General features: G+C 43.2%; 2 protein-coding genes across 3 annotated transcripts in view; one reads left to right on the top strand and one right to left on the bottom strand.

Annotated features, from left to right (window-relative positions):
• The window catches only part of Zip99C (Zinc transporter Zip99C), a 43892-nt gene that overhangs the window by 13815 nt on the left and 17433 nt on the right, over positions 1-12644 (bottom strand). The window lies entirely within an intron of this gene.
• The window catches only part of FipoQ (F-box/LRR-repeat protein FipoQ), a 102226-nt gene continuing 97024 nt past the window's right edge, over positions 7443-12644 (top strand). The window contains exon 1 of the mRNA XM_087357830.1: positions 7443-7551. Coding sequence (XP_087213956.1) covers positions 7447-7551 — 105 coding nt within the window. The 5' untranslated portion in view covers positions 7443-7446. The remainder of the gene's footprint in view (positions 7552-12644) is intronic.

The raw sequence follows: 12644 nt of genomic DNA, 5'->3' as shown, positions 1-12644 counted from the left end.
AAGCCTGTTCTAAATCTCTCAATCAGGCTACTCACTTTGTACAGCTAAACGATTGGCAAAACATAAAGGTAGCCCTCGATTTACGCCGATTCAGAATAACGCCGATTTTGAAACCAGAAAGTCAAAAAGTGTAAAAAAAATACTATTATTAATAACGTTTTACAATGTTTCTCGTACTGATTCTTATACTAAATCGTAATTCTTACACCGCTGATTTCGAATAAAATTTATAAATAAAGTCATCTCTGCAATTACGTATGTTTCGTTAAAACAAGAATTTGCTCAAATGAGATCGATGAATCGATAAAAGCTGTTTGTGAAATGAAAACTTTTGCATATGCGAGTTTGCTCTTATGCAATTTCATTCCTGGCGCTCTAAACTTTCAAAGGACTAATTTAATCTCTGCGGAGGTACCGGGGTTATTTTTACTACTCGATTTTCTATAGGTCGGCGTCTTACATGAATGCAACTATCGCATAACAGCAGACACCAGCGAATTGCCGATTGTAAGTGTATAAAATATATTTTTTAAATTCCCTTTATTTTATTAACGTTATTTCTGAGCTTTAAATGTAATGCCATTATATTACTCGTCAATGTTTCCCACTGATTTACATTATAAAAGAGTTTCAATTTACGCCGATTCCGTGTACGCCGGTTCGTCCCGGCGTAAATCGAGGGCTACCTGTACTTTATGGTGATGATTTCAAGCGACCAAGCACCGCTTGTCGGGGTGTGTGAGACTGTTCATTCAGCATTTCCGCCGTCACCCCCCACACACAGAACATCAAGACCTTGTCATATCGTGGTGACGAGAGTGAGAATTCGTTCAGCTGCTACAAACAATTCCAATTACAATCAAGAGATGTCGCTGTTCTCCGTTACTGCCGAGCACTGATTGAGCCATTTGGTATAGTCGGCGCAGTAGTTTTTGGCCGGTGGAGAAGCTAGCGGAGCTGGCAGACGGGCCTACTCTGTGTACCTGAGGTGGCACGGCCAGCGTATTTCTTTTGTTTGGGCGTTCAGTCACACAAGCTCCTCGGTGCAGTCAGCATTATACTATCGCAAAAGAGACTCGCTCCTAGCCTTCCCCTTGATAATTCCACCGACCAAAAACTACTTCGCCGACTATATCCGCAAACATCAATGGGGTATAAGTGACGTCACGATTGTTTAAAGGGAATTTGATTGTCATTCAAAAAGTGAGTAACTTGAATCAAAATGAAAATTTCTGTCTTCTGGGTTGTTGCGCCGTTTAGTATGGTAGATCTCATCGCCGTGGTGACTGAGGCAGTATGACCTATGAAACGTTGGTGGAAATCTACCATACTACACGGCGCAACAACCCAGAAGACAGAAATATTCATACTCACCGCTGTGAAAACCTCAAATCTTAAATCAAAATTGTTTTCCCTTCGTCAATGAAACGAAATCTTAAGACAAACATAACATTCACTGTGGATTCGTGTGCACTACTTGAATTTCCATCTACAACTGAAACCTGAGATAAATGTTTTCCGCAAGGAGTAGCCATCACTTCCACAGCCACCGTTACGAGCCGCTCGAAACGGTCTCCCACGCTCCATATATTTTTCCTACATTTACAAACGCAATTCTCCCTGTATCACTACGCCCACTGGCGTGTGTGTGAGCTTCGCTGATAATTCCTCCCTTAGCTCCCTGGCTCAGAGTAGCTGGCGGATACCACAGCTATTAATTCCCTGCGCATGTATCCCGGAGCACTTCACATACGCATGCGCGGAGAGGGGGTGGAGGGGGGAGGCAGCTGCTGGAGTATGATAACTGAAACGAAGCACCGCAAATCCTTCCAACCAGAATCCAAGGTCATTTACAGCGCTGTAAAAAAAAACCGTGGGTCGGCAGTACGTGGCTCTTAATAAACTTCTGTAACATGTTTTAGAGGAGAGAAGACAATGTCATATACTGAAATAAAAATGTCTATAGGAATGACGATTATACGGACAAATCAAAGACATATAAATGGAATATGAGATGAAGGAAGAAAAATATATAAACGAACGAAAGATATGAAGGCACGAAAGAGGATACGTGCAGAACATACTCAAAACACCATTCCTTGTTGAATTTCAACAGTCTTTTCATCGTACGAATTTATAAGACACCACGAACTAGCAAAATAAGAAATCGTCTTAATGTTCCGAGACTCTCATGGAATTAGAAAGGGGGTTTGTGGTGTCCAGTCGCTATTTTAAATGGACGTGTAACTCACCGAATCTCATGCATCGTGACGTACGGTTCACGCTGAGTATGGCCCGTTTCACACATACACGGCGAACGTCCAAACGGCTCCGTTTACACGGTTAAAGGTCGAAGATTATACAAGAGCTTTCACACGCACCGGTGCCGTCTATACGGTAACGGTCTACCGTGAAGTCGCCGTGTCTTCCCACTACAAAACCCGGCGCCGAGACCGTTCTAACGGCGCACCACTTGGTAGTCGGGTGAACAGTTGAATAGCTTCCTTCACACGTGCCGTGTGTAATGCCCGGTTCCGTGACTTAAGTACCAACCTTGTGAAGTAATAATCATTGAATGTGAATTTATTAAACTTTCTACAATGAAATGAATTGTTCTACAATTAAATATAGGTATAGTAATAAATTAAATCTTTGAAAGCTGCCATTTCAGAGAGCCAACAGGTGTTAAGAAGTAGTCAGCTAAAAGATTTCTCACACTCTTTGCTGATATTCCCCCGCGCACTGCGTCTTCACCACGTATTTTATCAAGTCCTCTGGCTCGTAGCCGTCTCTCTCCCGAACAAAGTTGTATAAATCAACACAAGCCTTGACAATGTCTACAGCAAAATCAGATTGCAAGTTTATAGCTCGATGAAAGATCCTCCATTTGTTACTTAATATTCCAAACGAGCGTTCTATGTACCTTCGGGCTCTAGAGAGACGATAACTGAGAACTTTTTGTTTTACTGTCAAGTTATGTTGGCAACAAACAACAGAATAACCGGTTCCGGGTATGATCGGTTTGTGTGTGAAGTTTTCACCGTTCCGTGTAAACGGTGCCGTTTGGACGGTCGCCGTATATGTGTGAAACGAGCCTATCTGTGAGCTTCAGCTACGACACTGAAGAGAGGGAGAGCGGTGGGAGGGGGGGGCAACGCGTCTGTCTGCGCATGTGCAGTGCTACTTTAATTTTGATACAATCGGCGGTCATTTTAATACGCCGACTTGCGCGCAAGTTCTAAGGCCTAGGAATACTTACGCGAAATGGCGGCGGATGCAACAGTTCGCTGTCCGTGGCTTCCAGATAACCCGTAATTACGAAAAGAATTGTTAGAAAAAAAATATTAAAACATAACCATTTCATTGTTTCGGGAAAAAAATACTACTTCACAGAGTTTTGGCAAAAAAAAAACGCTGTACACTGTGACGTCACTACAACAAATACAAAATCATTTACAATGAGAAAATGACCGCCATTTTCGGGGGGTCCCAGGTCCAAATCTGGGTCAGGAGACCGGACATCCTGAGGTCTTTCGTGGATTTCCTCAGTCCCTACGTCGCAATACCTTAAATTCGACGCTACACAAGTCTACATACTGAAAGCGTAGTTACATTAACTATAAATAAATAAATCTTGCGTCATTTTTCTCTCCGTGTTTAATATCGAGTGTGTCATGGATGGTGGAAATTTTATGGGATGCTGCAGTATTGTAGCCGACATTACAGATTCTAAGACATTATTCAAATTAATATGTTTTGGGACAATGCACTACAATTTATTATATACTTTTGTTGGCGATCCTGACGAAACAGATGAATTTTAAAGCAAGTTTAAAAAAAATTAAACTTTATAGCCTGACGGTTTTTTTAGTTTCAAGTAGGGCCCCGACCATCCGCCTCGTGAAGAATTTCATGTAATTATATTTTCCTTAAAATCACGACGTTCAACATTCCACAAAGCCGGTCTTGACTGCATTTATGAAATCAGTATTTCCCGATGTTAGCTAGAAAAGATTTCAAGGACGTTTCATCTACGTCCTGACTCATCCGATGCCTAGAGGAATCTCACAAGCAACTCTGACCCTAAAGGCTCCAGTTCCCTCTTATAACCGCGTGTCATCGCTTGCCAATGTTCACGTTGGGTCTCCCCCCCCCCCCCCACCCAAGTGTGCAATTGGGGCAACCAGGCTCGGAGATATGCAGCCGACAACACAAGACGACATGTCGAAAAAGAAAACATATGCAACTAATTATAACAAAAACAACCCAACCGACTATTTCGAGCGATCTTGTACTAGTTAAAGTTCAACACTGCACCACAACACGCGGGGACTTCGCAAATCAACACGTAAGATGATTCATTTTCATGACAAATACAAACCCACATTCCGAGATCGTGCGTTTACAAACACAATGCGCATTTCAAGTCAGAAAGTAGTTTATACATTGTGGACTACGTGTCTTTAAGTTAAAAGTTCTGTAATGAAAGTATCTCTATGTTATTTTGATTCCTGGCTATTTTTCGCTTAGTCACTTTCAACACACTCGGCTCACTGTCCACTCACCAGAACACGTTCTTGTGTCGAAACAAAGAACACACGTCACGTGACTTTTAACATTTTTAACACTTCTTGCCTTTTAACCGATTCAAAACATTTAAACATACACTTTCACCGTAATTTCTTGGCATCGGGAGGATAAATTACTATCCCCAGTGAAAATACAAAAAAAACAGGGAATTGAACCTCACGAAACTTTTTATTATAGTGAATGAACATTGAACTGAGTGTGTTAAAATTTACAAAGAAAACCCAAGAATTTACTTCCTCAAAAGTCGATCTGCCGCCGTGATAGAATAATAAAAAATACATTTTCGTAAGAATACAAAAACTTGGTCTGATTGTCTGTGCGACATCTCGAACAGGTGTCACGAGAGATAATAATTTAATTTCCGGTAAAGAAAGAAATTAAATAAACAAATAAATGTAAAACCTAAAAACAAATTAAATTTGGAGACCCCTATAGCCATGATATGCGTCTTCGAAAGAAACACTGGAGTGTGTCGACACGTCAAACTTTGGCCAGGAAGTCAGTCAGAGGATAACAATGGACCGTGTCCCCTTGTTAGCGGCGTCGAACAATGTTTTATTACCTTTATGGTACTTGCACACACTTAACAAATTAACAGAAACGTCATTGTTGATGTGTTCTACAATTCTATTCCATCCTTATATTCTCGTGTTTGTCTTCACGGTTGACTTCACAGCGAAGTTTAAAAGCAATGGCGGTCTTATTTTCAGACCGTCATCAAATAGAAATAAATCAGACAAGTGTTTACCTAACGGATTTTAGTACAAATTTCATGTGAACAAATGTTTAATAAGTGAAACTGATTTCGTGAGCACATGCCCCAAGCGAATGCGTGAGTCAGCGCTTTCATTCTTTCGCGTTCCAGTGCGAATGAAAACTACTCGACTGAACAGCTCGTCTTTAGGTTGACCGTCGCATTTCTCACTCGGGCCGGCGAGCCCTGTTGCCAGAGCGCACTGCTGCACGACAATGGGAACTCGGGTAACACTGGTACAAGAACTGCGTAAGGTAACACCGAATAACGGCACGGGATATTACCAAGACGAAACAAAGGCCTACAAAGAGCATAATCTGTCCGATCTTCGTTCTACTACAGGCATATCGACCCACATGCAGTGCTCAGAGAAGTATGCTGAAAACTGGCAACATCTACCATTCGCTTCAAAATTCGCTGTTTCACGCTGTGGCCTACAGGCGGCAGGTCGTAAGCACTACGTAGAACACAACGCCATATCACATAATCAATTCTTCTGAACAGGCAGGAAATATCAACCACCGTGCATAAGATGACATCGGAAACAATTCGCAGAAAAAAGAATTCGGAATACGAACAGCTTTCCCGTCACCAACTGCACAATGAAACATTCTTTCAGACACCGAACCCAAAATAAAACACAGAAAACAAGGAATGTCACACAGAGCATTGCACTGACAACCATTACTAGCCGACGTATTAGTCTTGCAATCAGAGACTCCCGGGTTCGATTCGAATCCCACTCAAGGCATGGATGTTTGTCCGCGTCTTTCTGTGTTGTTCCGTCTTCTATCGGTAAAGGCTTCGGAGACGGGCTGATCCCTCGTCCAGGGAGTCCCACCAACTGTCTAATAGATCAAAGCCAACGAAAGTTGGGACCCGCAGATGCTCAAAGCACTGAAGAACGGGTCGCCTAAGTAATTTAATTTGATGAAAGACTCTCGGGCTTCAAGCCACGTCAGATGGCTGAATGGTGAATACACCACATCCTCTGCCCTGAAGATGGGAGCAGAGATGGCACTCGAAACGTTGGCATAGGTTATGGTGTATTCACCATTCAGCCCGAGGGTCTTTCATCAACTTCAGTCGCCGCGAAAGTTTCCTTCTCGTCTACTCCTCCCTCGTTGCTCACGTAATTTTCTTTTTAGGGCGGTATCGCACTAGGACGCCATGGCGCAGCTGCCAGCATCTCAGCCAAACTTAATGCATTAATTTAGTAGTCATATAACGCACCTGGCATCCGTCTGGCAGCGCTTCCAACTTGGCATCGCTGCCAACCAAGATGCCAAGTTCAAATGCTACTGGCATCGCTGCCAAGGCCAAATCAACATCACATGACAGTCAGGCCAGTCCATTGACGTCCGTGCGTGTATGTGCTTGTGTGTATTTCTGTTTCTTCCAAACGTGGATAATTTCGACACCGAAAGATTGATAATTGAAATTCAGTCCCGACTATGGGATTCATCTGCTATTGAATACGCAAACCGGGACTTAAAAAAAAGAAACTGGGAAGAACTTGTGGAAATATTTGGAGGAGATTTATTTACAGTAGAAAAGAAGAGAAGTGTTTCTATGGCTTTATTTGTGGGGCCGCTTTCCAATATGGCAACTTGATTTTTAAGTTTTTTTGTTTAGCAATCCATATATCTATCTATATATCACAAATAATGTGAATTAAGAAGAAACCTGCTTTTATAATGTTTTATTAAATAAAGTTTGTTCATGTAATATTACATGTGATTTGCAAGAACTGAAATATTTCAAATTCAATAATGGCATGGACGTGCAAAGTGTGTGTATGGAGAATTTTTCTTACTTATTTCTTTGTTACAGAATTTAAATTCACTCCAGGTATGTAGTTTTGATAAAGGTAAATCTCATTTTCTCAAAAGTGATAAAAGTGGACATTTCTCCTTGCTAATAGCCCTTCATTTCGTGATCTCATAATGTCGATCCATCTGTTCGCACGACTGGCGTCGAAAGCTGGCAGCTTGTCTGGCGTCTTTTACTGGCAGCTGGACGCCATGGCATCGCTGTTGGTGTCGCTGCCATGGCATCCTAGTACGATACCGCCCTTAAAACCAATGTTCGTGTTTCCAGCGATGGACGCACGATCCAGCGTGTGCTACCTATCGGCCGAACACACAACTGAGCTGCTGCAGTCCAAAAGAGGACACGCCAAAGTGACGCGGTACAGAGGATATGAGGTGAGTACTTGCACGTTCCATATACTCACAACGAAGCAGCAGGTTCCTGGAACACCCCCGAACAAATTGATGTGGTTCTTTAGTAAAACTCTGCGAATCACGTGTTGCGGTTCGTGTCGAATTACGTGGACTGAAAACAAATATCTTGCGTATCCTTTCGACATTTTCATCAGACATACACGTGGACGTCATACACGTGTCGATCTTAATGGTACCATTTTGAGATACGTTTTCTGAAACGTATTTTTGCACGTGTTTCCGAATCATTTCGATAATCCACTCTACGCACTGTGCCTTCTGCGAGTTCACAAACACGGACGCAGTGCAGTGGAAAACAACGGGTGATACCATCTACCGGGAACTCGGTGAAACTTTGAGAGTTTCTATCGCAGATAACGCTCAGACAGTATCTATGTCATTCTAAAGGGCATTTTGAAGCTCGGTTAACACCAGAATCTACTATTACAGAACGAATTATGTTTTCGCAATGATGTTTAATGATTCGTGCAGGGGCCCTTAATTTCACGTTTCATGAAGCTCAGTTCACATGTATTACGAATGGAAATGTACCTATCCGACGGGAGTGCAAGGAATAAACTACGTGCGAGACAGGAAAACCTGATCATGCTGTTAGACTTATCCAAGGTTAATCTGATCGGCGTCCTGATAATGACGCAAATTAAAAACGTCTTGAATAGGGCCGTACAAAATCGGAATGACTCGACAAATTTCAATGACCACTTGGCGAACAAGACTGGGATCTAATCCAGGTAAACGTCTAACTAACTAACTAACTAACTAGATGGCTTACCAAACCCGAAGGTTCATCACCGAATTAACCAAAGCCCTCCACCGGACCCTGTCCTGTGCCAACAAAATCCAGTCTCCTTCAACTCCTATCTCCCATAGATCCCGCCTGAGATTATCATCCCATCTACGTCTAGGTCTCCCCAGAGGTCTCTTCCCCTCAGGCTTCCCAAATAGTGGACCCAACCAACCAGATGGCTTACGGAACCCGAAGGTTCATCACCGAATTAACCAAAGCCCTCCACCGGACCCTGTCCTGGGCCAACAAAATCCAGTCTCCTTCAACTCCTATCTCCCATAGATCCCGCCTGAGATTATCCTCCCATCTACGTCTAGGTCTCCCCAGCGGTCTCTTCCCTTCACGTTTCCCAACCAGTACCCGGTGCACACCTCTTGTCCTATCCATGCGCGCTACATGTCCCGCCCATCTCACTCTTCTCGACTTAATCACCCTCACAATACTGGGGGAGCAGTACAGATATATAAGCTCGTCATTGTGCAGTTTTAATCCAGGTAAACGTCACTCACATTAAAGGATCTACGAGTTCCTTGCAATTACGTGCTTGTATTAGGTGGAAGGGAAAACGGGGATTTGTACAGGGGAGCTGCGTATTCCCTCACCGAGGGCCTCTGGTGGCCCGGTCCATCAACAGGCGTTGGGGAGAGAGGCCTTTAGACCGAGGGAACGAATTGGGGAAAACCCCGTGTTGCCGAATTAAAGATAATGGGTCCCTGGTCTTACATCGCGCGAAGCTAGAAAATGGATACTCCTGCAAGTATGCAAACATTACAAAGGCATTCTTCACGCCACTTCACATGCATCTTTCAAAATATCACGTTCCGATCATTCCTAACCTTGGAATCCATTGTCATAGAACACTTGCCTTTTTAAAAAAAAACATTCTTATTCAACGGAGTTCTTTAACGTAAAGCATCCAACCTGAGCGAACTCCAACGTAACTCTAACCTTGCCTCAAAACCCAAAAGATGAACGGACATACACAAGGACAGTGGTAATCAACCTGGGGTACGCGAAGACATCTTAGGGAGGTACGTGAAATTTAAAAAAAATATTATTTAATGATAAACACTGAATGGACCGCCACGGTGGTCTTAGCGGTCAGAACGCTGGCTTTGTAATCCTGGGGTCTCGGGTTCGATTCCCGGCGGTGCCCGAATTTATAACTTGTGTTGGGCAAGGCCGTGGTCTAGGCAACACGGAGTTTTCCTCCGTGGCATCCCAACAATTACTCACAGAAGAAGGCAATGGCAAACCACTTCTGGATCGTCTGCCAAGAACGTATATGAACAGGTCCCAGTCCGAGAAAAGGATGGAAGGATCCTGTTCATATGGACCTGTCGTCAGACAGAACACTAATAATAATAAGATGAGGTGGTCTAGCGGTTATAACGCTGGCCTTGTAATCCTGGGGTCTCGGGTTCGATTCCCGGCGGTGCCCGAAGTTATAACTTGTGTTGGGCAAGGCCGTGGTCTAGGCAACACGGAGTTTTCCTCCGTGGCATCCCAACAATTACTCCATTCACACCCAGAAGACGCCATCCTCAGACACCCGTATTAGTCACACAGGCTTCGTACTTCATGGCTGTTTACCACTGCGTCATTTCTTTGTTTGATTTTATCTGAGCAGCCTTCCGTCTTGTGCGCAATTGGCCCAGGAACGGGTTCACGAGCAGCTGATGTCAACACGTGCAGTGACAAACGCCCGTTGGAATTCAACGACAGTCTATGTTCCTTTGTATCATATTCCTTGAATTTCTCATTCTTGGTACAATTTCTCCCCTCCCCCCCCCCCAAAAACACGCCACAAGAATACGCCGTGTTACGTCATATGAACATTTTTCCGCGAGGTTCAACCTAGTCTGAATACTCGAGGCTCCCGCCAAGACAAACCCCCCATTAGCGTAAGAAAATTCTCGTTTTAGTTACAAGGCTCTGTTTACCATTTCCAGCAATACATTTCTTACGTAGGGAATGGTGTTACTTTGCGCTTGCGCAGAACTCCGCCTTTACTCGGCTCACTCCGCCTTTACTCGGATTCTTCCATTTTCAATAAGGTATGACGTACGCCGGGCAACTCGGGGTTCAACATGAGATCGAAGATGTCGTTCTGTATTGTGGTAACTAGTTAGTGTCCGGTACTATGTAAATTTAAAGCATATGACCTCGGGATACCTCGCAACATGCACGTGCTTGCTAATAACGAGTACAGAGACGCATTAACAATTTGCATAAACACGAAACATTCGAGGAGGTTACAGAACCACACTGTAACCACGAACCAAACAACTTTCCTGTATCAAAAGAGCTGTCACAGGGAACAATGACAAAGGCACGAACATAGCGTAACACGGCTGTCCCGTTGAAAAAGAAACAAAGAAATACAGTTGGAGAAACGCGCTTACACCATTTCGTCGAATTTAATGACATCGTCCGCCTGTCTTCATATCGTCCTTCATATCTGCGGAGATAAAATTGTACGACGATCTCAAATATAACAAGCGAGGATTAATATAATTCCACAATACGTAAACTCAAAATACTCGAAATGCAACGTTACATCATTTAACCGCGTCGATTTCAATCTTTAGGCGTGTCAGCTTTTGAACGATGGGGATTTTCCATCTTGAAATCAATAATCTGCTCTTCGTTGGAATTAATTCGGGCAATATTCTCTCCTCTCTGTCTCCGAGTCATATTCTCGCGGTGTACAAAGTTCAGATATCATAAATCAGTAGTCCAAATGATAACCTTCTTAACGCAACCTAATTCTTTCTGAATCGGGCTCATAAACTGTTGCAGTATTCCTCTGAGTCATACTCCGTTATTACATTTGCATGTTGTATTCATCTGCCTTATCATTTTCCTCGTGGACTACGACAGTGTTTATGGCCTTTTATATATTTCCTGTCTTCTGCAAAAGAAGAGTCACGTGACCATACGTTTTGTACCTTGAATACCCCTAGCAGGCCACATCTGCGGATACAACGAAGGGTAATAAAGACCCAGGGACAGGGATCAATCAACAGGAGATGCATGTCGCTCAGTTTTATAGAAATCTTACTAACCCAACCTAACCTAACCTAACCCAACCCAATCCAACCCAACCTAACCTAACCTAACCCAACATAACCCAACCTAACCTAACCCACCCAACCTAACCTAACCCAACCTAACCCAACCTAACCTAACCCAACATAACCTAACCTAACCCACCCAACCTAACCCAACCTAACCTAACCCAACCTAACCCAACCCAACCTAACCTAACCCAACCTAACCTAACCCAACCTAACCTAACCCAACCCGCAAGAACACACCACTCCATTTGCGGTACAGGCTTGTCAAAAAAATGTACACTTTAATTTCAGATCGACATACCCGTCATCTTAATTGCGTATCGATTCTGTACTACACTCACCACAAACTTTATCTGCCAATACCGTCACGTACTTTGATTTACCAGAGTAGAGTAACAAAGTTCGATCGCAAAAAACCAAGTGTGTCATGTGACAACACCGCTGTATTATTTTATGTTGGACACTTGTTAGTAGCGCAAAGGTTAAGACTGTATCACGCAAAGACTGATAAACTTCGCGGACACCAGACTATCGGGCCGTTGATGCATGAACTGGCCGTTCGAAACTTGTCTTTAGGGCCAGAAACAAAACACACGTTACATTCGTCTCTGTCACAGCAAATAAACCTCATCACAGCTTATCCTACTCGCTCGGCGATCTTCACAGACACGGTGAAAGTAAGTGCACGCAACACACAATAGATGGCAGTGCGTGCATCCTTTGGCTAACAGCGAATTTCCTATCGATATCCGACGTTTTAATCGATCTTGACTCTTCAAACTGCTACGTAGGCCCGTGTAACTAACTACATTATGTTCAAAACGCTGTGCAGTGTTTTTTCACGTCAGAAATTGTACTGAGCGACATCCAAGTATAAATAAATAAGAACGCTAGTATTTTAAATACTTAAATAATAGGAGTCTTAAACACAACAAACTCACTTTCCTCGTATCACAAAGCTCTCTTAGTCACTCATACATGTCTTTCGTCCAAATAACCAAATTAATCGTCTCCCCTAATTGTTTTTAAAACAAACGTATTTCTGCCCTTTTCAAAATAAGAAAATAGTGAGATTTCACATTCTTATGGCGGCGAGTATGGGTTGTTGTACCGTGTAGCCTGATAGATGTTTACCACTGTTTCACATGTGTTTTCTGCCTCCATCATCACGGCGCCCTCGTGATGGC

The sequence above is a fragment of the Zootermopsis nevadensis genome, unplaced genomic scaffold (genome assembly GCF_977971745.1).
Source record: "Zootermopsis nevadensis isolate Lab colony 2312 unplaced genomic scaffold, Znev_1.0 Znev_ptg000028l, whole genome shotgun sequence".
In the NCBI taxonomy this organism is placed as follows: Eukaryota; Metazoa; Arthropoda; class Insecta; order Blattodea; family Termopsidae; genus Zootermopsis; species Zootermopsis nevadensis.
This window is presented reverse-complemented; position numbering and strand designations above follow the sequence as displayed.